This window comes from Olea europaea, chromosome 10 (assembly GCF_002742605.1).
Source record: "Olea europaea var. sylvestris chromosome 10, O_europaea_v1, whole genome shotgun sequence".
Lineage (NCBI taxonomy): Eukaryota > Viridiplantae > Streptophyta > Magnoliopsida > Lamiales > Oleaceae > Olea > Olea europaea.
This window is the reverse complement of record NC_036246.1, coordinates 34,799,928-34,825,699: the sequence shown is the minus strand read 5'-3', so window position 1 is coordinate 34,825,699 and position 25,772 is coordinate 34,799,928. Positions and strand designations below refer to the sequence as shown.

Below are 25,772 nucleotides of genomic sequence, written 5' to 3'. Positions count from 1 at the left end.
TATGATGAGGCGACGCTAATGAGATGGGTGAGCGACGATGACCACGCTTTTCATATGGAGTATTAATAATCAACTCATAATCTTGAGCTAAAGAGTAAGCGTGATCAAGAGTAGTGACACCTCGAAAGAAAAGCTCGCGCTTAAGATCATCTCTCAGACCTTGGCTAAACCTACTCAAAGTCGTACTCTCATCCTCAATTAAATGACATTTGGTTCGAAATTCCTCAAATTGCGCGATATACTCAGTCACTAATTGATTTCCTTGTTTAAGGGCATTCCATTGAGTAAGAATTTCAAAATTATCTCGTTCTCGCTCATGAATCTGATCCCTATTCCTATCCCTATTCTTACGATCGGGTCGAAAGTATTTTTGATCACTATGATGATGATGATAATGTCTATTATGGGACACTTTGGATTTATGAACATCGGTTAAACGAGGGATTTTCTTAAAGTTGTTCAAATTAGCAGATAAAGCCTTACTTTCTTCAAGAGTAGTAATCACCTGAGTTTGGATAGTTGCTATTTGTCGGGTGAGTGCATCAAATTGTGAGGAGTTCATGTTTAAAGTAGTAAAGTGACAGGACGACCACTATGCAATTGTACACAAAGCAATACTACCTAAATGAAATGCAATAGAGAGACCAATATGCATCAAGGACCAACGATTAAAACATCAATTTGAAATTCTCTCTCTCTCTTTTCTTCCCTTCCAAAAATGCAAGTTAATAGTGCTGATGCTTGTAAATAATAAAGCAAGGGTCCAATGCTTGTCAAGATCAAATGGTATTGTCAAGATTTCCAATCAGGTAGATAAAAGAGGTAACAATGGCACATCAATTCAGTGAGATAAATGGGGCAACAATGGCAAGTCAATTCAATGAGTGATTCCAGTCAAGTGAAGTTTGAGGCCAAAGTTGTGATAGTAACAGCAACACAAAGAATCTAAGTGATGCACTTTTAAAATAAAACAACAGTATAAACCAATGAGAATTAGGAGATAGCAACTCCCTATAGTCTAGTTGCCTGAATTGCTAACGATTGGGCCTCTGATCTGCCTATGTCAAATGTCTCCAACTCCTGAACTCACAGTCATTGCATATTCTAAATTGTTGGCTTCACTGAAATTGGGGAGATGCTGAAATAGAAACCTCTGTGTAACTGAATGGGCTGCTTGGTAGTAGAGACAGTAAACTGCTTGATCAATGAAGTCGGTGGCTGGCTGTAATCCTCGAAGAAAGTTGTTGAACAATTGGGCCAGTGGTGGGTCACCCGTGATGATGCTGCTGTCGGCGGAAGGGCAGTTGCGGTCAATCGACGTAGATACTGTGACGGCCTGGCTTCTGAGGAATTGATGCGTGAATGTGCCTGGGTAATAAATGGGTCTCTTCACGGTGGACTCTGTAATATTGTTGTGAGTTGTGAGGAGGGCGGCAATATGTGAATGAAAGATGAGTGGTGCTTCGGCGTTGTTGGAATGTCGATGACTGAAACTGTAGATGCTGGCTAATGGAAATAATGAGCAATGGCAGTTCACAAATGGCGAGAAGTGGCCGGCTTCTGGGATAATAAGCAATGGCCGGCCGATTGATGGTCGGCCGACTAAGTGGTGAAGTCCGACTGGGGTGCAAGTCGGCGACGGTGACGGGTAGGAGGGAACGGGCGACTGGACATCGTGGGTATTGACGGGGTGAGCTGCTGGTCGTGGGGAGTGACAGGATGAGTTAGGGCTCGGGTTGGGGAAATTGATTTGGGTAGTGAGATAAGAGTTGGGTTGGGCCGGGTATTGTGAGTTGGGCCGATGATTGGTGTAATGGGCTAATGTGGGTGTGGGCTGGATAATTGGTTTGTATGGTAATTGGGTCTTATGGGCTTGGAGTATAAATAGAGTTGGAATAATGAATCAATGGGCTGCTGTAATTGGGTTAGGGATATGGGCTTGACCGAGTCTATGGATTACGAATTAGTGGGTTACGTGGGTTTGGGCTGTGTTCAATATGTGCTGAGTTTAGACTGAAAATTATGTTGGGCTGAAATATATGTTGGGCTAGAATATATGGAATTGAAAAAAAAAAAAAATATAAGCTAGGGTTTGAAACAACAACTTTAATGCAAAAGGAAGCAGCAAATCAATCAAATTGAATAGCAGAATTTTTTTTAATTTTTATTTTTATTTTTTATACTACATAATAAAAATCAAAAATTTGGAATCCGGGTGTGAATAGTACCCATGAACAGTAACACAATTTTTTTTTCTTCAACTAACTTTGAAAATTGAAGAATAAAATTGCTGCCTTTACCAAAATCCTTTTAATTTGTGCTGTCTCAACAAAATTTGGGAGAAAAGAAGAGATTTTGGATTGTAAAAGAAAGTACCCAAAATTCGGCTCTGATACCAAATTTGATGCAGCTCCAATAGGATGATTAATAGAAATAGAAGAAAGATTCAGAAAGAATGGAGAATTAAGAAAGGAGATAGAAGAAGAATTCAATAGAAGAAGGGGAGGGATGCGCCATAAGCCACCAAAATAATTATTCATTCATCATCAACTGTCTCAAATGAGAAACAAAACATAAATAAATAGCAGAACACAAACCCTAAAGAGAAGGGTTTGGGCAAAACCCACTAAACAAGCCCAATAACGAAAACATAAACAATAGTTCAAATAAAATATAACTAATAGTCCAAATAAAAAATAAATAATAAATGGATGTCCGCATAAATTTTATAGCCTGAAAAATTCGATTATCTGATGAATTTAGTTTATGTTACTTACTGTTTTAGGCTTAGCAATTGTATACTTCTTCATGTGCCAACTATTATTATAATGTTTCCTGTACCATGCGTAGTTGCAGTAATCAAGTGAAATCAAGAAATATGAATTGCTCAAAAATATAGTTAGAGATAAAAACCTTATATTATTGCCATGAATTAAATTTTCTCGGTAATTTGCATTCAATTTTGCCAAGGTTTGTAATATATCTCAAATAATTCCAGAGAAAACCTGGATAACCTCTTACCGTTGAGACCGAAACATCTCTATATTTCTATCTAAACACTTTCATGTTTCTCTTGAAGTTGATTAATGCTGACTTATCATTATATCAGGAACGAATAGAAATGATTGAAAAGGATCAATGCGAATATACATTGGATGATGAAGACAGGAAGGTGCAAGATTTGATTCTGAAACCTGATCCCTCCCGAAAGGATACCATTGCCTTGAAGAAAACCCTTTCTTGTTCGTACCCAAACTTGCCCATTGACGAGGCAATAATAAAGGAAAACGAGAAGCTTCAACTAGAACTACAAAATTCACAAGCTAACTTAGATGTTTGCCACTGTGAAATGATCCAGCACTTGCTCGATGTTGCAGAAGCTGTTGCAATTTATCCGTATCCTGATAAGAGTTCTCCCATAAAAGAGTCCAAGGTGGATCAGGATTATGTACATGTCAATAGTGAGGAAGGACACTATGATGATAACTACACTAAGAGTGACCAGAAATTGGCAACTTCGAGGTTAATTTTCTCTATGACCATTCACCCCTATTCTCACTAAATATAACTCCATTCTGTAGAATCAAACTTCTATAACTAACTTATAATTTCTGATGTAACTTTTCCTGTTGGAAATGTTAATGATTCATATACTCGTAATAATGCAAGCCATAGTATTTAATAGGGTTACTGCACTTATAGGCAAAATTTGGGTTGAAAATCAATATTTTGTTTTTGGTGCAGGGATTCATTAATTCATTTTGATAAATTGATACTTAAATTTATGATTTCTACTGTACAACTTCCTAAAGTGACAAAAACAAGCATCTACTTCAGAATTCTAGCCTTCCCACCAGCAAGTAACTCATGTTGAATTCTTTGGTTATGTGTCTATTCTTCTGTGCAGAAACACTTCTTCAGTTTCCTCTGGGAAGGATTTGCTGTCTTCTAAAGGTTCACATCTCTTTGATGAATGGCATTCGGATTTACTCGGCTGCTGTTCGGAACCTCTTCTGTGTATGTTCCTCCATGTTTATTTGTTTACTACATGGAATGAAACTGTAAGCTTTTCATATTTATGAATTCTCATAAACTAGAGGATTAATTGAATTTCACACACACACACTAGATGTTTTATGAATGCACTTGATCATTTATTTATTTTGGGAATGGGACCTTTCCCTGGGAGGAACTTCCATTCTAAGGATAAATACAGAATAAATATCTTTGCCATGTTCCTGTTCTAAGAAAGTTTTCTGCGTTGATTATTGCTCAAAGTCAAATGATAAGGTCAAAATGGGAGAATGATGGTGGTGCAATAGTTATAATGAGTAATTTAAACGATGAACCACTGGAGATGAGCAAGTGAATTTGGAACTTGTAGGAAAATGAGTGGGAGGAATGATAAAATAAGTGTGCTCATCCTGTTTTCCCTGCTGTGGAAGTAGTGTCATAATTATGTACGTAGAGTACTATTTATTGATTGGTTATATCATGTGAATTTGGTGGAGATGATTTCACCTAGAGATGAACAACGTATTATTAAGAATTTAATTTTAGATGATGAGATTGGGCGTTCCTGTTATTGCTGAATTTTTTTTAGATTTTATGTACCTGTGATTTCTCTCACCCTCACCATGATACAAAAAATTGTATTATTACATGAAAGAGCCATGTTCTTTGTCACAAGGAATATTACTATTGTACTTTTACATGCTCAGACGAATTCTCAGCAGACTATATATGCTTTTGCAGGCATAAAAACTTTCTTTTTTCCTTGTGGCACATTTTCTAAAGTCGCCTCAGTGGCGAATAACAGGCACATCTGTAAGTGATTTTTTACCTTTTAACTCCAATTCACAAGCTTGCTTTAAAGACTTGCAATTCTACCTATGATTTTGCTCGGTTGCAATTCTTAAACATAATATTATGGTCGCCTCAAACATAAAATTTATGTACCAACTATTTGATTATATCAGGTTTTCCTGCATTCATATTTTGTCTAAGGACAATACTGTAATGGATGATTCATTGAATTATTTAGGTTCTCTATTAATTCGTCTCCTATAACGACACTAGACATCAAAGTATAATATGTAATCGTTAAAAATTATGAGTCACATGGAAACTAATGATGCTTTTGGTGTGCAGCTTCTGCAGAAGCCTGCAACGACTTGATGGCTTATTCGTTGGTATTTTCGTGCTGCTGTTATACATGTTGCATCAGAAGGAAGCTTCGAAAAACGCTTAACATCACGGTGATTCCTTTATTACTTTATAACATATTTTTATTCTTATTCAACTTTTAGGGAGTTGACCCCAAATTTATGAGGAACAATGCTCAGATTATTGTTCTTGCACTTTTACTCGACAGATGAACTTTATCAATTCGAGGAAAAGACTCCTCCGAAAGAAAAAAAAAATATAGAAATTGACAACTAAATCATTGAATACACACTGGAATCAAATTCTATATTTTGTAGAAAAATAAGAAAATAAAAACAAACAAAAAAAAATAAACTTGTCTTTCGAGAACTTGTAAAGAGATTACCATTTGCCAAGAGAATTTTCGTGCTGTAACTATTCCTAAACTCACAAGGGCTAACATGGAGTAGATTTCACGGACACCCTATTTCTATCTTTACAGGGTGGCTTATTTGACGATTTTCTCTCCCATTTGATGTGCTGCTGCTGTGCCCTCGTCCAAGAATGGCGAGAAGTGAAGATTCGTGGAGTTGAAGGTGAGTATATATCTGCTCAAAATAGTATTGCATTCAGTACAAACCTACTTCAATTATTTTGAACATGGAAAATATGCTAGTTTTCTCCCATAGTATAGAAGCCTAGGTTGAATCAGTTTCTCATGTTTATGATCCCAACTCGCAGGTCATGATGAGATAAAAACGAATCCTCCAACTTTCCAATACATGGAATCCTGAATACCTGAATTTTCGAATATATGTTAACTTGTTTGTTGTACAGAAGTCATTTGTCGAGTTAGTAGCTAGCCGTTGGTTAATAGTTGCTTCATGTGGAATTTGTATTGTGTTTTCGAACTCACCATTCTGTAAAGTGTCCTTTTAAAATTGTACTAGCTACAGGGATTCTTTTACATGAAATGAAATTTCTAGTGGTTTGAGTTTGTAGCTTTAGAGGACTAGGGCTTGTTTGGGAGCGATTTTTTTACCAAAAAAATTGATTTTTTGATCGTTATTTCATTATTCCAGCCGTCATATTTGACTTCTTCTCCACAAGTGGATCCCACTTTTCTTCCAACAGTCAAAAAATCAATTCTCAAAATCACTCCCAAACAGGCTTTAGAACTATTTCTAAAGATCGATGGACTCAATAATTCAAGTTCCAATATTTCGAACCCAATCTCGATAAATTCTTGTCCGATCGGTTTCAAGTCATTAATTTTGTATTGGAAAATTGAAGGCTAAAACTGCGCTCTTGAATTATAAGCTTAGTGCATATTTAGCAAAGCTTATAAGAAGGGTCAAATTCTGTATTTACTTACACATTTCTTTTAAGACTAGTAAATTTTTATCTATGCATCCCTTGGAACTTACTATTTATAAGCACCAAGGGTATGGAATGTTTAGTTACTAAGGAAGAAGACTTGAACTAATGATTGATTTTGTAATAGAATTAGCCATATATGTCATCAACCATTTAATAAGCGACATGGATTAGACAACCTAATCGTGGAGTCTAATATAGATGCAAGATTAATCTGAGATACTACCCACATTGACCAATAGCAATCAAGTAAAGGCACTTGAGTGGTTCTCATGTCATGTCACAGTTGATTGAAGTATTTGGGACCATATTGAACCTCCAAACCCTTATAGGGGTCATTTCCTTAAAAAAAAAGTAAGCTCAAAAGTTTTACTACCTTGCTGACTTTAGCAACAGAAGGTCTTCAACCGTTGCATCCCATATCTTCAAATGTTGACTAGATTGACCGTTTCATTTCATTTTATAAGGAGTTTGTACTCCTTAAAGTTGATCAAAAAGCGCCCATCATTTTTAGCTTTAACACGATCTAATTACCAATAGGATAATTTGGTGAATTCTTTACTATATTACTTAGTGCACATATTCAACCAAGCATCATCTAATGATCAATCGAACCAATAATAAATTTGTTATGGTGCAAACACATCTTCTACCACCATCGCTTAAAGTTTAAGAATCTTGACATATATATATGGTTGTAATGTGAACAAATATTAAAAATATCCTTCACAAGAAGCATAGTAAATTCAAAAGTACCACCAATTCTTATCCTTTACAAGGAAATAAATCTGCCACTTATATCTCTCGGTCGAGTAGAAATTTGGAGGACATGTTTCATGTTTCATGTTTCATGCACAATATCATATACAAGTCGTGTCTTTGATAGAGTAGAGAACTCAATGACGCCTTTATTATTATTATTATTATTATTATTATTATTATTATTATTATTATTATTTTCCCCTTAAAAAAGGAAAGAACTATAATAAAAGAAATTTAAAGAATGGTGAAGAGTCTGTTTTCAAGTGGAATCAATGTGTTGAAGTCTCGATGTCTTGAATTTTTTCTCAACCAACCTTTCAAACCACGCAAAATAACTGATCAACAAAGTGACATATTATTAGGTACCTGCCGGCAAGCACTTGTAAAATTCTTAATAAAGCTCTAACAGAGATGTAATTAATTGGTCTAATATATCAATGGTTTTCAAGAAATTAATCTTCTCCATATGCACTTTCTTCAGTCTCAGAAGAAAAAATGGAATTGAACCACAGATTGCTGATTCCAATATTAATCAAGAAAACTTGATTAAGGAAAGAATAGGGTTTCGATTCGATGAGTCCAATGTGGAGGCTACGACGTTGTGTTGTGTCTGTTTGTCGAGTTTAAGCCGAGGAGAACGCCGTGCACTGCCATGTCTCCACGAGTTTCATAAAATTTGTGTCGACAGATGGTTAAACGCGTGCTGTAAAACATGCCCGGTGTGCCGGTTTGCGGTCGACGAGGATGAAGGGAAGAGACAGGAAAGAGAAGAGTTAACCGAGGAGATGGTGATTTGGTTTTCCTCCTTTCATGTAGCTGGCTTCTGACCCAGGTTTTATCGACTGGATATTTGCATTTTGGCACCAGCGACGGAAAATTCCGTCGATGGATTTTTTTTTTTCCTAAGTGTGAGTTAATTCTCTTGTTTCTCTTTCCCACCATCGCAGAAGCATATAAAGACTTTGTTGTGAAGAAAATAGGATTTGTATGGGGAAGAAATTGGAATACATGATTTGGAAGCTGCATTGTTGAAATATCCTATCCCCACCTTTTTTTTGGGCTGAAAATGAATTTCTACTTTAAAAAATTATTAATAAAACAAGGGAATGTTGAAGAAAAAAATTGAAATAAATTAATGTATATATATTCCCGTAACTCAAACTTTTAAATGATGTGATTAATTATGTATAGTATTAGTATCAAAAGACAACGGTCTTGACTTCAAGTCACAATAATGTCCATTACGAACATTGCTCACTTGCCAAGTCTATGATAAAAAAAAAAAAATCTGGCTACAAGTAAGAGGGTGTTTTAAAGACAAAAAATGAATATTTATTACATAAATAAAAGTATCCATAATATAAGAATTGAAACCTTGGCCACGCCTAGGTTTCAATCTGATTTCACTGAGAACCAAATCTAACTTATGAATCCAACAATACTATGCTATTTCATTTATTTTTACTGGGCATCTAGCAAAAATGGCAAGAGAAATTTTATATTGATGGAGAAAATAATGATGTGGAGGTGGAAGAATTATTGGTATCTTGTAAATGCAACAGTCGAGTCCAACTTTAATAATGTAATCAAACCATTTGGATCGATTCGTTTCTATTTAGTTTTGGATTTGCTTAGATTAGGTACCATATCATAATTAAGTTGTTCAATGTTCTCACAATTCAACAAACTATTTCTATTCTCCTAATGTTTGAAACAACACAAAAAAATTGTCTAATAAATTTAATTCACCAACATACACAATGACCAAAAAGTAAATAATGCTAGTAAACAAGTTAGCGACTTTCATTTCCATCTCATTGACTCCTTCACTTGTAACCATCAAATTTACGTGAAAAAAGCATGATGTAACATAAATTAAAAATAATAGAAATAAAATATTTTTATGGTATTAATAATTCTTATCAACCATGTAATCATCGTTTTGCAGTCTTTGATAGAGAGATCGAGTACAACTGAAATGGAGAAACGCCCCTTTCAAATGTTTCAAAATTTTCAACCATGACTAAAATTTCTCTTTAACATGTTGTTCCCAGTTTTATTTCACTTACTGCCACCATATAGTAGTAGGGATGTCAACGAGTCGAACTGAGTCGAGCCCGAGTCTAAAACTTTCGGCTCAAGCTCGGTTCAGTTAAAATTGTTGAGCTTTTTTACGAGCCCAAGCCGAGTAGCTCGGCCAAAAAATTTCGGCTCGATCCGAGCTTTCGACTCGGGCTTTTTCGAACCGGCTCAATTTTTTTTTTTTGGGCTAGCGGGCCGACTCGGGCTCGGGCCCAAGCTTCGGCTCGGTTGCTCCGAGCATGCTGCGGGCCGTCGAGCCTTTTTGACATCCCTATACAGTGGCACGACCTCGCAGCCTCTTGGCTACCAAAAGCGGATTGCAAATTTGAGTGCTTCCCAAAAGCAACTCATTTGGCTTAGAAATTGTAATGTGGAGTACAACATTTCTTGGAACAGGAATTATGTATGTACCTCTCCGTATATGATAAGGGGGTGTTTTCAATTGAGACTGTAATAAATTTTAAAAGTCATTATAAATTTAGGTGTCTTCAATTGAGATTATTTTATTGAATTTTAATGAAATCCATTAAAATTTATGTGCCCCCAGTCGAGATTTTTATGAAATCTTTTAAAATTTAGATATTCTCAATAATTAGTAGATTTATAAAGATTTAATAAATAGAAAGATTTTAAAAGATTTGGATAAATTTCCAGCTTAAAAATATATATAAGCAAATCTTTTGATATTTTACCATACTTAATGAGATTCTTATGAAATTTGTAAGAGTCTATTCAAATTCACAAAATTCATAATCCTTTCAAATTCATTAAAATCTTAGTTGACAGCACTCCCGTAAATAATAAAAGGTTTGAGTGTAGCTTGTAATAATTTGAAATTTTTGGGACCTCGACTGCAATTCTTTCGACATTTTATTGCCGTGTATTATGGTCTGTGGATGGCGGAAAATGTGTAATGAACGTCTGTTTCGAATGAATTTATAAGAGTCAAAATGAATTCTCCCCATCCAATGATTCAATTGCCAATTTCCCATTGGTACTACTATTTGAAATTGGAAATCTGCTGATTCCCTCACTGCAAATATTCAATTAAAATCTCAAAAGAACTGAAGGAAACTGATGGGCGGAGGAGAAGCAGGCGGTGGCGGCGGTGGTGGAGAGAAGGGGATTGTGAGTGCAGCGGCTGCCGCAACAGAAATTACGCTTTTAGTACCTTCTGTAACAGATGCAAACAGCCGCGCCTTCTTGTCGATTACAAGACCCCTGCAGATTCCAAATGCCTCCCCCGGATCGGCGATTGGATTTGCACCGGTGAGTATGGTATGATATATGTGGTTTTTTTTTTTTTAACTTTATGGTGTTAATTTAGGTTTGAATAAATATTTGATTCACTAGAAGACGCACATGGGATTGTGTTACATATGATTATCAATGGACTGCGGAATTCTGCTTACGTTGATACCTGCCAGTGATCAGTGGAACTATAATGTCATTTTTGCTTCCGAAAGTTGCTTCGATATAATGACTTGCCTTTTATGTTGCATTATATCTTGGAAATTTTTCCGAATCTGAAGTTCATTTTCTTGATTGAACTCGCATTGCTTGACGGTTCATTGATGAGTCATTAATTATTTTTTTACCCTGTTTGTTTATCTTTCTGGTTTTCTATGTTTTGTTGGTAGGCAATCCTTGATTAGTAGAACTGAAACCTGAAGCTCGGGTATTTGTTTATTTGCAAAGAAGAAATTGTTGACCTCGAATTTTGTATCTCAAATGTGGCCAATATATTCCAAGACCTCCCGTGTCCATGTAAGCATGGTTTCCCCACACTTGAATAAACCGTTAACCACATGTGGCTTCCTCCAGTGATGATGGAGTTGGTCGCGCACACTCCGACAGTCAAATCAATTGAGGTAGTTGTTATGTGAGGTACTTTAGACACGTGTGTTCAAGGTAAAAAGGGGTTGGCTTTGGGGAGATTTCATAATAATAACAACAAGGATAGCAGAGTTATAGTTTGAGAGTCTAAATTTGCATTATTTTTGAAATGACATATTGTGTGAGCTTTTATAGTAGAATATGATGAATGTCAGCTCTAGGATGAAAGTATACATGGCCTTATCCGTGTGTCAAAGGTATCAATCAATTATAAGTATTAAATACTAATACCATTTTGATGTCCATAATTCTGACATAGGGCTTAGACAATTGACTGGGTAGGGCGACGGTAGCAGTAATTGTCACATCAATCACATACAAAGGATTGCATAAAAGATATCCTGATAGGCTCCCTTGCAGCCTCTCTGTTCACGAGGGTTCGGTTCTTCATATGGCGTCAACTCTGTCAAATGAGTTCAGCGTCTCATATAAGTTCGGTCTCTTCACGAGGGTTCGGCCAAATTGCCTCTTGAACAAAGTGACGTGGAATCATGGCCCAGGTTCGCTAGCCACGTAGGATCCGCTGGAGCCTTAATAATAATGGTTTTTCATCTCTCTATTTTTTTTCCTCCTTTAATTTTTGTTTTTGTTGGGTTTTGTTTTCTTTAATTTATCTGCAGTCCTCACCTATAGGCTAATCTTATATATTTCTGGTAATTTTCACTTCACCTCAGCCACAAAATGTACAACATTAACTTACTTGGGCCCATATTAGCAGTGTTTTTCCTCACCTTGTGCATTAGTGTTTGCATGGGAGAGAGGGTTCCTAGCCCACAACTTTACCTGTCTATGGGTTACTGTTCTCATTGAGGTTTGTTTTTGCGTTTACAGTGCAAAACATGCCATGCACCTATGCCTCAAGTTGCACTTGCATCCAAATTTATTAAAATTCAGCTTGTTCAGTATCCAGATGAAAATACCCCAAAAATTACTAGTTCTCTACTCTCTTAGGACTCAAGTTAATAAAGCCTAGTAGCACAGTTGTCCAGTGTCATCTACTATAGAAGATATTGAAGTGTTGTTCATTTTCTTCGAAGAAGCCTTTCTAGTTGCTTCTTAGTCAATCTTATCCTTTTCGCCTTTGATTCCAAGCAGACTAGTATCCACTCTTGTTGATTGGAAAATATCCAACAATGATGAACTCCTAATTAATGTCCAGACGCTGAGTCTTCCTTTGTTCATGGATGGATATCATTTCGAAGTTTGTCTATTTGTTGTCTGAAAAGAATATTCTGCGATCGGTTGCTTAGGGGAAAAACGTTTTCTATTTTTGTGAGAGCAGCACACTGGTGATCTTTTGTTCCATCACCCCTTCAATCACTTGAACTTATTTAAGTTTTTGTAGGTATCCACCATTCCTTCCATCCCAGTGAAGTTATCTTATCTTAAAATTGACGATTAAAGCTTTTCCCGATTTCAAGAATTTTTTACCCTGATTAAATATCCTCCAACCTGTGTATTCTATTTTGTTATAATATCATTTGGTTTCAGATGCCCTCATGTAGTGCCAAATCTTGTAAATATTTTCTTTCAAACAGACTTTCTACCTGTTTGTTTGGTGAATAAAATTTAAACTGTAATTAGTTTGGTAAATAAAATTTAAAAACTGCAATTTTATGACACTGATGTCTGGAATGGGTCCAATGACTTGAGTGGGTCACTGATTTTGTGTAATCTTCTTGTGTTGAAGCTATTGGAACGAAAGGTCTGGCATCTGAAGAAATTGTTCATAACTGGGATAATAAACAACTGAATGCAGGACAAGCAACTTTTTGGAATGGAATTGACATTGTGAATGTTAATCTTATTTCGTCTTGACACTTCATCTTTCATTTTTATAAACTCCGACATTCGGACTGCAGCAATCAGTTCCGGGGTTTGATTTAATGCTGGGATGTAACACCAACAAGCCTAATATTATATACCCGACTATACCCAGTGAAAGCTCGGCTATTCCTACAACTTTGCAAGTCAGCCTTCAAGTGCCACGTGTACCAGCAGCTCCTATTCTCCTCGGGAAAGGGTAAGATTTGGACATTCTTCCTCAAATGTAAACACAAGATTTTGTGCATGTTTTATCGAAAGTGAACGTGAACAGTTTGTTTTAGAATATTTCCTTGCTTGCTTTATTGCAATGATTTTGTCAATGTACAGTGCTAGATCGAGACAAACATGCATGCTAACAGCATTAACTTCCAATTTGTTATTTCGCCAATAATTGTATTTAAAATGTACTGAGTACCATCTATTGGAGTGTGCAGGGCAAAGCAGTGGCGTGACATTGCAATAATCACAATTATGCATCTCGAGCACAATGTAATAGGTGAGCTTTCTTAGAAAGAACCCTCTGTAGACTATAGTTCTATTACCAACCGTACTGACATTAGATATGTATTTGCAGGTGCAAAACTCAGAGAGGTGGTGAGTGTTGCGTAGCTTTTATAATCTGAAAACCTTTCATTTTTCATACTTTGGCAATTGAAAAATTAACCAAGACAGAAAAAGGGAGGTTCGTAGACTGTTACTTTGATACAATAATAGGACTTTGGGGAATTTACACAAACGTTACTAAAATTGAAAGTTTAAAAAAATTTTTGACTTTCACCAATTTTTTCCAAAAATGTCAATTTTCCCTACAAAATGTCCACTTTACCCTTGAACACCTTTTTGGAGCAATAAATGCTTGATTTGAATGCAATTAATGGTATGATGTGATTAATTTTTTTCTTTAATTTTAACATTGAAGATATCAATATTATATTGTATAATATGATTTTTTTGATTAAAAAAGGGGTGAAATCTTTACAAAATACACACACACACGAATTGTAAGAGTTTCTTCTTCTTCATCATCTCCACTCCATCATCAACAAGGAAACAATGAAAGCCATTGATCAATTTCAAAGGTGAGCTAGTAGAAAAAAATTCTTCTCATGTCATACTCGACTACTTTAAATGTTCAATACTCATGATCATATTTAAATGACTCTTTTCAATCTCTTATTCATTGATGTGTTTTATTTTTGGTATATTTTAGAAAGAAAAATAATACAAATATTCTTTAGAAAATGTGAAGGATTCCATATTTAATTCCACATTTAATGAAGCATCGAATGATATCTTCTTCATTTGTAGAAAGATACAGTGATGTTGTAGTTGAGAATTGATTGTGACCTTTAATATTTTCAATCAAATCTTCAAACAGTGAAACACATGATATTTATCTTCCTCGATAGTTATGTCAGTTGAACTGTCGAGTAGTATCTTCGAAACAGTCGAGTTAGACATTTTAATTGTCGAACTCGACACTTAGTGACTGTAGGGATAGAAAATTTAATTGTCGATTTCGACACCTGAAAACTGTTAACCTTTTATATCTTTGGTAGTACATGGATCTAAGTATTCTCATGTGCCAATTTGATGTTATGAAATGTCGACATATGAATGTGCAGAATTCTCACTTTTGCAGTCTCAACATTTCGGGTATGACTCATGATTTGAGATTCATCGTGTCGCATGGAAGAAATTTCTTTCACTTGGATGATGAATGGAAATGGAGAGGGGACAAAACCACTTCCATTTTAGCATCGAGAAGTATTACCGTAGCAGAACTTGTGTTATGGTTGAAAGACAAATTTGGTATCGTTGAATCCTGCAATGAAATCAAATTGAAGTTTAAAGTCCCAAACTTGAATATACCTTCGGCAGAGATACGCGACGATGAGGACTTACAATGGTACATATCTGTTCATAAGGAAACCGCACTCTGCGTCACTATTTTGGAAATCGAGTTCCCGAGTGTTGATATGGCAACGGATGCAAACTGTGCAGGGAACTTGTTCGGCCCAACGGAATGTCCGCAGAATGTACAACATAACGAGATCAATCATCAGCACAATGTGTCGTAGACCCAAGCACCCGAACCTCCAATTGACCGTATAGAGGTTGCAGCATTCGATGACCACTCAGACAACCCATTACATGGTATAGATGGTGATGTTATTGCTGAAATTGACGAGACAATGTTATCAAATTCTAGAACTTCGTGCATAGATGAGTGGATTACAGCTGCAAATACATCCGTTCTCGTCGAGAAGCAAATATTATTTAGCAAGAAACAGTTGTACTCGAAGCTTCATGTACTTGCTTTGCAAGAGAAGTTCCAATTTCAGGTAAGTAGGTCAAGCTTGAAAATGTCAACAGTTGTCTGTGTGATGATAATTGCAAGTGGATACTACGTGCTTCTATTGTCAAGCAATTTGCAATTTTCATGATCCGTAAATTCATTACAATTCACACATGTTCCCTTGATTTTCGTCGTAACGCACATCGGCATGCCACTAGTTTTGTAATTATGGAGCACATTTTGGGAAAATTGGATACTCCATACCGATCATATCATCCTACTGATATTGTACGTGATATGGAACGTGAGTTTGGTGTGAAAATCAGTTATAGCAAAGCACGTAGGGGGAAGCTCCATGCCTTAAATATGCTACATGGTACGCCAGAGGACAGTTTTCAGAAATTATCTTCGTACTGTCACGTCGTAGGAGAGAGTAACCTGGGGACCATAACCCACATTGAAGTTGATTCTCTTTATAGGTTTCATCACTTCTTCGTAGCTTTTAGTGCAAGCATTCGTGGTTACATGCAGTACTTGAGACCCGTTATTTGTGTTAATAGCAGTCACTTGAAGGGTCCATACAAAGGTACACTCCTAGTGGCAACTGCCCAAGATGGTAACAAACAGATTTATCCATTAGCATGGGGGATCGTGGATGCTGAAACCAATAAATCCTGGAAGTGGTTTATGTCAAATGAGCTGTTCCAACTTTTCGGGTCGAGGACTTCGAATGACTCATGGGACAGATTCGTAGAGTGAGCGAAAGAGCGCACGGGTACTTAGAGTGAGCAGGTTATTCATTTTGGTCCAGAGCACTATTTATTGGACACCGTTACAACATTATGACAAACAACAACAAATAGTTCTTGAACTCGATGTTGAGAGAAGCCCGGTCGTTACCGATAAGTGCTTGGTTGAACACATTCGGAGTACTATGCAGAAATAGTTTTACGAACGTCGAACAAATGCGGAAGAATGCAGTACCTTATTGACGCCGATGATGGAGAACGAGTTACAGACGACGTTCGAAAATGGAACTAGGCTTCGAGCCCATGTCCTAACAAACAACTTCACGTAGGTTGGAATATCCAACGACACGGACATAGTTGACTTGTCCGAAGATACCTGCACATGTCGTGACTTCCAAGTAAATCATATGCCATGTGTTCATGCAAGTCGTGCCGCTTGCTTTAGAGGGAAGTCTATTTACGAGCTTTGCTTCCCTTATTACACATCGGATACTGGAGGGGTGCTTACAACGAAGCTATATATCCTGTTTCGAAGGAAGTGAATTGGGTTGTTCCGAACTTAATTACATGTACTCCTATTTTGTCACCACTCGTACGTCGTCCTCCAGGTAGACCACCAACCCGACGTAAGCGTTCTAGGTACGAGTCTGCATGGTCTAACAGAAAATGTACTCGTTGTGGTGGAGTTGGTCATAACCCGTGTTCAAACCCCAATGTATCACATGTTCCTTAGAGATTTGTGGTCTAATAGACGTTGTATGTTCATTATTCCGTACTACATCAAACATTTTGAAGTTATGTTTTAAAGTTTATGATAATTACTGTTCTTGCATGTTGCGCAGCCTTTTGTGCACATGCAAATTTCAGACTCTGTTCAGCACGTACTGAACATCCCGCCCTGTTAAAATGTCGGTCCTGACAGATGTGTTACTTATTCTCGACAATTGACAGAACCTTGCACTGCACTGCACTCACGGTCTGCTTCACAGATATTGTAAACTGTACATGTTGGGAACACAAAACAACATAACGGAACCGGTTGGACACTGTACATGTTTTTTTATTTTCCATCTAAAAATGTAATCTTCAATCCCCAAGATATTTACTATCATTTGCATCATCGTAAATCGTGGACTAAAGTTAGTGTATGATAAACACAATTTCATAACACCCGTTCAACATACTGCAAAATACAGATCCATTTACAAACATATGATCCTTAATGCCCGACAGTTAATATGTTGTTCCCGACAGATAGTCTCAGTAATTCTCGACAGTTGGATCGGAACACACAAACTACACTACTCGAATTACATCTTAGGGACATGTTTATGTAGACTTTTTGGTTTTGTCTAACCAAAGTCATCCCTACAAAATACCTAACTATACAATACTTATTCACTACATTCTCTGGGTGTCACTTCAGTCGTCGTCGACAACAACTGAACCATCTTCCCCGCTTCCTCACCTGACTCGTCCGACGAGATGATAATTACCTCGTTTGGTGCCTCTTACGCCATCCAGTCATCGTCTTCCGAATCCCCCTCGTATCCGGCGTCGAGCTTGAAGACCTCATCGAGCACACCGTTCGGTGATTGCGCACCCTCGTTGGAAACATCTTCTAAGTTGGGAAAAGGACCAGGGGAAATGGTTCTCCTACCAATACGAGGGCTAACTTCCTCATCATCTAATGAAATATAGATTGAAAATAATGGAGATGAACCGAGAACTGGTAGTGGCTCGTTGATGTTCAACGGTTCGGTGTTTTCTGTGGAAGAACTCATTACGTGAACGTATTTTAGTATTGATGGAACGATAAGTGTCTGTGAGAAGTTGAATGTCTCACAGTGCTTTTCAAGTAGCTTGTTTGTAAGTGAGAATGAACCCCCACAGTATTTATAAGCTACTTGAAGGAGAAGCAATTATGGTTTTCATCTACCCAGCCACCAAGTCCAATCTCTTTGTAAATTTGAAAAGCAATTGATGTGATGGTTGAATAAATGAAGTGTACTTTTATCCTCCATTTTTCCATACTTAGTACGATCTTAAACACTCTTTAATCATGTCTACAATTAAGGAAATATCCATACCTGCAACAGAAAATTCCTCAATCAAACTGCTAGTTTTCAATTGCCATGCTTGTGATGGTATAGTTTCTCACACTTACGGGTCATCATCGCAACGCACATGTAAGACGAAGAACGGGAATTTTTTTTTACACATTAACTGATTTATGAATTACTTGTACCGTGGTTGTCATGATTTTGACACTTGTAATGACTCATCTTGTTAACCCAATCTTATATTGACAAGGCAATTGCATGTTACTTAGCAATAGAAACACTACAATACGCTCGTCTAGACATATGTCGTAGTAGTAGTGCAAGCCGAGTGGCTTCATAGCAAAATAAATAATAGTGTACATAGATTTCGAATATGGCTCAACCCAGCGTAAGTTTTGAACAAATGTCACATAAACTGTTTCAGCGAGACGGTAATAATACACTGTAACGACGAACATAAAATTTCACGTTTTCTCACTTTTCGTTGCATCTCATGTATGTGCTCGAATGCCTTGCTTTGCAACAGCAGGCAGCCTGCATTCTGAATGAGCTCGTATCCCTGCAATCGAAGTTCAAAAACAGGCCAATAATTACAAAATTTTGTAACTGTTGTTAAATAACACTCTATAAATTCACATTGCAACCTCCAGGTTTACATTAGACCCCTAATCACAACTGCCTTTTTCAAGAATTACCAAAAATGCATAGGAGTAATCAAATAACGCAGAGTGGGAGCATACGAAATGAAGAATACAATACTTGAATGAGACATTTTCAGGACACAAAATTTATGGGTGAAAAATTTCTCATTGAATATTTATGAAACATCCATTGTCTGATACTTCGTTTTCCCAAAATAATGCCACCACATTACATTTATTGAGCTGAAAACTCCTCATAACGAAAACGTAATGGCTACATATTTTTCTCAGTCTATAAGTTGTTAATCTAGCTAACTATTGCAAGAATTTTATGACAGCCATGTTTACACTATAGATATGCATAGAAATTGTGCATTTATCAGAATAATATCGACCCAAATTAAAACTTTATTAAGGATTACATATAATTAAAAAAAGGGATAACTACATACATAAGAACGCAAAGAAATTATGTGCACATACTTGCACATGTATTTAAAGCATATTATGACAAAGTGTTTCCATAATATTATTCCAATTACATAAATTTATCAAATATAACATTCACTATTTATCTCCAATTACGCGTTTAAAGACTTGCGGAAATAGAAACGGACACTTACCACAATTTCAGATCCACTTGGCTTTGAAAATTGCCTCTTCTCTATTAACACAAGATGGATGATATGCTTTCGGGTAACCCCGTGAATTCATAAGGAAAAAGTATTGATAAGCCCCATAAAACACAAAAGGAACAATTTTTTTTGAGAAACACGTGAACACATTTTTTCCTGATTATATTGTTAATATTATACATCCTAAGTCTCAATAAATGACAGAAGTTGATATATGATGACATTTTTTTTTATTTAACATAAGCAACGCGGGGTATAAAGAGAAACAAATTACAAAATCATAAAGAGTCGAATTATATAACTAAATCTATAATAAAATTGGATCCAATATCAACAAAAGAATACTTACAAAGTATTTTTGCAGATTGAAATGTTGCATAAGCTTCTTGACCTCTTTCAAAATAAATAAAGCACACCACAATATGTTGAACCAGAAGATATATTGAACAAAAATAAAATACTAGACTCATACATGACACAATTAAAAAAAAAACTATGAGTACCGATCAGCAACGTAAGGCATGGTTAAGTTATCGTAACAGTAATACTGAAATGAAATGTTAGATAAAGTAAGAGGCGATAACGACATTCCGCATGGACAACGGAAAATGTGAGAAATGTGTCCAAGTATCACCACACAACACAAGAGTATTTAAAATGTCATGTAGAACGAATTCAAACAACATGTATTTATCCAGGAAGTTAACATCCGTCACCACCTCCACCAATTCGATGACAGGGCAATACCAACTAGAAGACCATCGTCGTGCTCTCCCGGCAGTTCATTCCCGTTTTAGTTCTTTGTTCGCTTCGACCCCTAGTATACTGAGTTCTGGTAGTAGGAGCTAGACGTCGCAACCGTGTCGAGCGCCGTCTCGTCGTAGGAAATCCGTGTCCTGGTTCGGCTACAGTGGCAGGAACAGGGACTTTAGTGAGATCGTTTACGAGAAATCAAAAGTAGGGGAGAGTTAGTTACCCTAAATGACCTTTACTTACCATACGTAACATATCCACTAGTAATGTAGACAATGAACTTACCATCGTCGTCCGTAATGTCGCAACCCTCGAACTCTGCATTGTCGATCGGGGCTGCATGTGAGGGCTCCATGGCTCCTCCATCGGATGATTACAACACATACGTAACTGCATAGCGTTCCACATTTGCAGTTGGAAGATAATTGAAGCGTAGAGGACGAAAGAAAATGAAAAAAATAATTGCCATGTTACCGTTCAAATCCGGAATGGCAAACAGCGGCTCGATCTGTCCTCCACCTAATTGGACACCACAATCACACGACACGAATAAGGGTTTTGCATTTTCATGAAGTCACAAGGGAAGCAGATGTCATGAAATAGAGTAGGGAAAAATCCTCACAAACGACGACGTGCCTAGTTGTTTGTCGGTTGCTGTAGGCATTGGGTGGTGTTCGTCGTCCAGGCAAGGCGCAATGTCTCCTCTGTCTGTTGATGACAACATGAAAACTGTGTCAATACATTAGTTTTCCCAACTTTCACAACATGCAAAGTCCATGAAATAACAAGTTTCAATGTGCTCATAAATAATTTACATACCTTGTAAATGTGCAGTTCTTGTATCTGCTCGCATGTCCTGCTCGTCTGGGCAAGGCTCCATATCTCCTCCATTTACGTCTAAGTCGCAATTGTAACATGAAAACAAATGTGAGCTACAGGTACTTGTACTACTGCTGAACATAGGTCACAATTAATAAGCAAACAATTTACGTACTTAAGATTCATACCTTGCGGTAAACTACTTGAAACTCCAGCCTCGGTATCGGCGGGCATCGTGGCTGCAACGGGGGTCGAACCAGCTGGGGCCACGAGGGTAGCTAAGAAATCTCGAAGTTTTTTACATTTTGACGTCACGTGCCGTTCGATTTCAAGCTTCACGGTCCGGAGTCGCATTTGAAGGAGGATTCTTTGGTCTAACAACAGGTCTTCCACCTCCCCTCTGGTGAGGCTTGATCCAGATGTTCCACTAGTCGTGTCTCCATCATCGGCCCTCGTACTGGAGAAGAAACGTGTGGCGTTTGAGGTGTGGAAGACGCACCCGTCTGTCCTCTGCGGGTATCCTCACCGTCGTTGGATCGCTCACTGGCGCCCTTGCCACTATCCTCGGTATCGTCACCGTCGCGATCACTACCTGACTCTGATCTCCATCGTCATCTCCGGACGTCTCATCCTCAGCACTTCCTCCACTGGAGACTTTGTCGTCGGAATCCTACCTCGCTAACTGGCCGCCACTTCCACTACCAACGTGTGATGTATTAAACTGCGGTTCGACAACAATCCTGACAATGTCATCCAGCACGGGCATCGGGGGATCATCGTACGGCACGAGAGTAGAAAAATACTGCTGTTCAGCCTCAGCATCGGTGGGACGAAGTGTGGCGTACACATGCAACTGCAATGTAGGGTTATACATTAGAAAGGAGAAGGTACAAGATTGACACGAAATGTGAATAATAAAACAGACACATGTTCTTGAAGAATGCATCGTATGTATGATGCTGTGGTTGTTTTTGTGCGGACCAGCTAAGCAATCGTGGTATTCGTTCACCAACTCGCTGACCAAAACGTTCCCCAATCTCAGGACTTGCCTCGTAGGCCCATACCTGTTGCAAAAAGACAAATACAATAAAAATAACTGAGATTGTAGGCACGATGCTACAGGAGGGCAAACAAATCAAGCATGATACAATAATATTTAAAACATCTGTACCTGCATGGCAATGGGAAAGCCGTGAATCGCGTACGTAATCTCCTTCTCCTGCCTCTTCTTCGCCTTTTGAATTTTTTTTGTCCAAAAACCTCGGAATCCATGCAACAAACGCCGATAACCGATTCTACCCCAAGGGTAGGCAAAAAATAAGTCTAGATTGTCTACAATAGATAATGTAAGCCATTGGATACCAACATTATTATCGGGGGCATTGAAAACTCCTTCGACTATTAGAACCAGCCCTAGCTTGTAGCAATTGGCTCAGGTCGTTGAAGGGCAGGCAAAAGTAGTTTGGAGTTGCGCCAACGAAATCTTGTCCAGGGATTTGAAATACCTCTCTTTCAACCTTCACCTCTCCAACACTCGATCGAAGTCATCACCCTCTGGAAATACACTGCATCTTAACCCCGTCACAAGAGTGTATTCCTGTAGGCCGAATCTCATCAGGTTGCCTTGCACGTTGAACCAAAACTCGTTAACCTTATCAGTGTGAATGGTTTTGAACACTTGCTGCTGGATGAGCTGGGCAGAGAATTGAATTTCTGGAACCTCGGCCAGATACCCAAAGGGAGAGTTGCGAAAGTCCTCGCGTTGCCGATCATTGAAATGGTCCATCACGGTCTTTACGTACTTCAGGTTGCTTTGTTACGAAATGTGGGCTCGCAACCTTGCATCTTCCGGAATACAAAAATCAAACTCCATCTGTCCTCTGTCCTGCAAGGTGCATTCATAAAATCCACTGGGGTTACATGATAATCATAAATATATTGTATCATAAATAGCAATTTAATGAAGCAAACTCATGCATGGACACAGTGAACTGTCGAGAAAAACTGACTTCAACTGTCGGTACCGACAAATGATCTGTGGATATTTGTCGATACTGACAGATCTCCAAATAGGCATGAAGGTTAGCTTAAGTGTCAAGAAAAACTGAGGTGAAGTGTCGGGGACGACAGTTCACTGGGAGTTGGGTCTGCTTTCTACAGTGAGCTATGCAAGTGAACACAGGAGACATGCAAGGACAACAAATGAGACCACCATGGCTTCAAGATGAAAGCAAGGTTTGAGCGTGTAATAAGACGTAATTAAAACCACAAGCACTTAAGACTTGAAATCGTGCATGTAAGGAATGAAAAACTTATTTTCCCAAATACGTTTGCGTCCATAAGTAAGAGTCGACATCATGTTGGAACAAGAACATATTAACAAATACCACGACATCAAGAAAACAAAAAATAGAGCAGTAAAGAAATGAGCTTGACCCTCTCAAATGTTGTAATACAAAAATAAAACGCCCACAAATGAGGCTGCTCCCATTCACACAACGCATAACATAAACCCATGAATTGTAAAAAAAATCATACCGTAATTATCATTTAACAAAAGAAGGAATAGAGCAGTAAAATCAACGAAAATTTCCACTTACAATATTACCTGTTCGTCTAATGAGTCGGTCTTTGAATGACAGGGATGAAAATATATCTCAAAAATCTCCCTCAGCAGTAGCCCTGTATGGTTGGAAGAAAGAAAGTGAAAAATTCATTCCAATTCAATTCATTGTTGCAGCATATTCACGTACATATCCATACTGAATCATTTTTGGTGTGTTTGTTGGCATCTCCGTCAGTAAAAAATCTTATAAATAATTTCATTTCTCTAACACGAAAAACTATTGGCACTTGTCATTTCCCTTCTTTAGAGTACTTTGGCGTTTATGGAAACTTTTCTTCAGTGGCAATCAAGATATGTAAAATTCATTTTCAACTTCTTGTTCTTCTCATCCTAATGTTCAGTCTCAACTTTCAAGTAATCCTAAATCTTCTCATGTTTTTGAAGTGCAACTAATATGTTATATTCAGTGGCAATCAAGATATGTAAAATTCATTTTCAACTTCTTGTTCTTCTCATCCTAATGTTCAGTCTCAACTTCCAAGTAATGATAATTCTTCTAATGTTTTTGAAGTGCAACTAATAGGTTATATTCTTGGGGATTTTGTGTCTTATGTTCCCCCATACCAGACGAAAGGATTCTCTAGATATTTGTTAAGATCCTCTACCTTCTTTTCCAGTTGTAATAGCTCTTGTCCAGTGTGTACAAGAAGTACAATATCGGGAACTAAATGTTTATTAGAGAAGGAATATAACAGATTCTCCTCAACAAAAGCAATCATCAGAACTGAGTATAGAAATACTAAACAAATTCAACGTAATCCCTGGACTTTGCATCCTACTTCCAAATTTGTTTCCTACCACAAATGGACTTCTTCCTCTACAGCAATTAATAGAAATATATCTTCATGTGATTACGTTTCAAGAAATATACAAGATGCTCTACTAATTCCAGCGTACAAAATAGTTTCTTATGATGGATGACGACATTGAAAAGAATGATACAAGCTAAGTCAACACCTTCTTACTAGGGATGCCAGCTAGTTTTAAATGAGTATTTACTATAAAGGAAAAAGCTCATATTACAGTTCACAAATATAAGGAAAGAGTTGTAGATAAGGGGTTTGCACAAACTTATGAAAGTTGCCAACCTCGAAAGTTGTTCTGTACTCACAAATTTGAAGTCAATAACAATTCAATTTTTCCCGCGTGAATAGTCTAGATTGGCTTCTTAACAGCTTCATGTTATGGTAATCAAGAATTTTCGGATCTGTATACGGAGTTGCCTCCGAGAATCAAAGATACCATGCTGTAGAAAGAAAGTGTACAAACTAAAGAACTCATTGTACTGGCTAAAAGTGTCATGTCCCACAATATGCTAGCCTATTACAATGTTCAACTATGCAACTCCACTTCAGCGTATCTCTACAATTGAAATTAGCTCACCATTTTCCCATACAACATGTTAAACGTAGATCCTCTTTAATTCACTAATGTTTAATATAATAAAATCTATCACTGTAAACTGTATTACAAAAAGCGATATCCATTCAATTTGAATATGATTCAACACATATTTAACCAACAAATGTGATTACATGTGTTGCAACTACTAAAATTCCATTTATATTTTCACATTTTTGAGTTCACTAACGTAGTGTAGTTGAAAATGATGTTATTGAAATACAAAGATTGAAGGGGACACAGCCTACAGAGTTTCATACTAAAATGTAGGAAATGTAGATATTTTTTTCTAGAATTCAAATGACAAGATCCAGTAAAAATATGTGGAAATTACAGTATTCTGCATTTGTTCAAAGAAAAAAAGGTTGAACCCCAACCTTAGGGGCCCCTACTGACCCTACCCTGGGCCATCGTGGAGGAGATAAATAGCAGGATGTACCTCCCAGAAGCCAGGGTGGAGAGCACATGGATAGGCCAAGACTGTTAACCCATATGGTAACTCCCGCTTGCAACAAAGCCAATTCCACCTTGCGGGGAATCGAACTCTGCACACTGCCGCGCTGAGCCTTATCCGCCCTCCCCTTTACCACTGGGAGATATGCCCTGGGGGCTTGTTCAAAGAAATATGTACGTCGGGTTGCAAACAATGACATACGCCAATCGATCCTAAATCAGAGAAACAGCACAAACAATAGCA

General features: G+C 37.5%; 4 protein-coding genes across 5 annotated transcripts in view; all 4 read left to right on the top strand.

Annotated features, from left to right (window-relative positions):
• Nucleotides 1-6,152, top strand: part of LOC111401973 (protein MID1-COMPLEMENTING ACTIVITY 1-like) — a 9,511-nt gene extending 3,359 nt beyond the window's left edge. The window contains exons 2-7 of the mRNA XM_023029973.1: nucleotides 3,110-3,522; nucleotides 3,908-4,017; nucleotides 4,756-4,827; nucleotides 5,152-5,258; nucleotides 5,648-5,741; nucleotides 5,887-6,152. Coding sequence (XP_022885741.1) covers nucleotides 3,122-3,522; nucleotides 3,908-4,017; nucleotides 4,756-4,827; nucleotides 5,152-5,258; nucleotides 5,648-5,741; nucleotides 5,887-5,939 — 837 coding nt within the window. The 5' untranslated portion in view covers nucleotides 3,110-3,121 and the 3' untranslated portion in view covers nucleotides 5,940-6,152. The remainder of the gene's footprint in view (nucleotides 1-3,109; nucleotides 3,523-3,907; nucleotides 4,018-4,755; nucleotides 4,828-5,151; nucleotides 5,259-5,647; nucleotides 5,742-5,886) is intronic.
• Nucleotides 6,153-7,669: 1,517 nt separating this feature from the next.
• LOC111402743 (RING finger protein 44-like) lies at nucleotides 7,670-8,309 on the top strand. The gene has a single exon (XM_023031084.1). The coding sequence runs from the start codon at nucleotides 7,722-7,724 to the stop codon at nucleotides 8,109-8,111; it is 390 nt and encodes a 129-aa protein (XP_022886852.1). The 5' UTR covers nucleotides 7,670-7,721; the 3' UTR covers nucleotides 8,112-8,309.
• A 1,977-nt stretch (nucleotides 8,310-10,286) lies between these two features.
• Nucleotides 10,287-18,409, top strand: LOC111401971. 2 transcript variants are annotated; one of them, XM_023029972.1, is made up of 4 exons: nucleotides 10,287-10,635; nucleotides 13,125-13,285; nucleotides 13,524-13,585; nucleotides 13,664-18,409. In XM_023029972.1, exons 1-4 carry the CDS (start codon nucleotides 10,444-10,446, stop codon nucleotides 13,696-13,698), a joined length of 450 nt encoding a protein of 149 aa, XP_022885740.1. In that variant the 5' UTR covers nucleotides 10,287-10,443; the 3' UTR covers nucleotides 13,699-18,409. The 2 variants fall into 2 exon arrangements, with proteins under 2 accessions (XP_022885740.1, XP_022885739.1); XM_023029971.1 differs by having other exon boundaries at nucleotides 10,287-10,644.
• LOC111401970 lies at nucleotides 14,067-18,409 on the top strand. The gene is made up of 2 exons (XM_023029970.1): nucleotides 14,067-14,168; nucleotides 14,732-18,409. Exons 1-2 carry the CDS (start codon nucleotides 14,143-14,145, stop codon nucleotides 15,168-15,170), a joined length of 465 nt encoding a protein of 154 aa, XP_022885738.1. The 5' UTR covers nucleotides 14,067-14,142; the 3' UTR covers nucleotides 15,171-18,409.
• Nucleotides 18,410-25,772: the final 7,363 nt, after the last annotated feature.

Coding starts and splice junctions, on each gene's coding strand:
- LOC111401970 (XM_023029970.1), top strand. CDS start 14,143: ATGAAAGCCATTGATCAATTTCAAAG. Junction 14,169..14,731: donor GCCATTGATCAATTTCAAAG/GTGAGCTAGTAG, acceptor TCACTTTTGCAG/TCTCAACATTTCGGGTATGA.
- LOC111402743 (XM_023031084.1), top strand. CDS start 7,722: ATGGTTTTCAAGAAATTAATCTTCTCCATATGCACTTTCTTCAGTCTC.
- LOC111401971 (XM_023029971.1), top strand. CDS start 10,444: ATGGGCGGAGGAGAAGCAGGCGGTGGCGGCGGTGGTGGAGAGAAGGGG. Junction 10,645..13,124: donor GATTTGCACCGGTGAGTATG/GTATGATATATG, acceptor TTCGGACTGCAG/CAATCAGTTCCGGGGTTTGA. Junction 13,586..13,663: donor TCTCGAGCACAATGTAATAG/GTGAGCTTTCTT, acceptor ATGTATTTGCAG/GTGCAAAACTCAGAGAGGTG.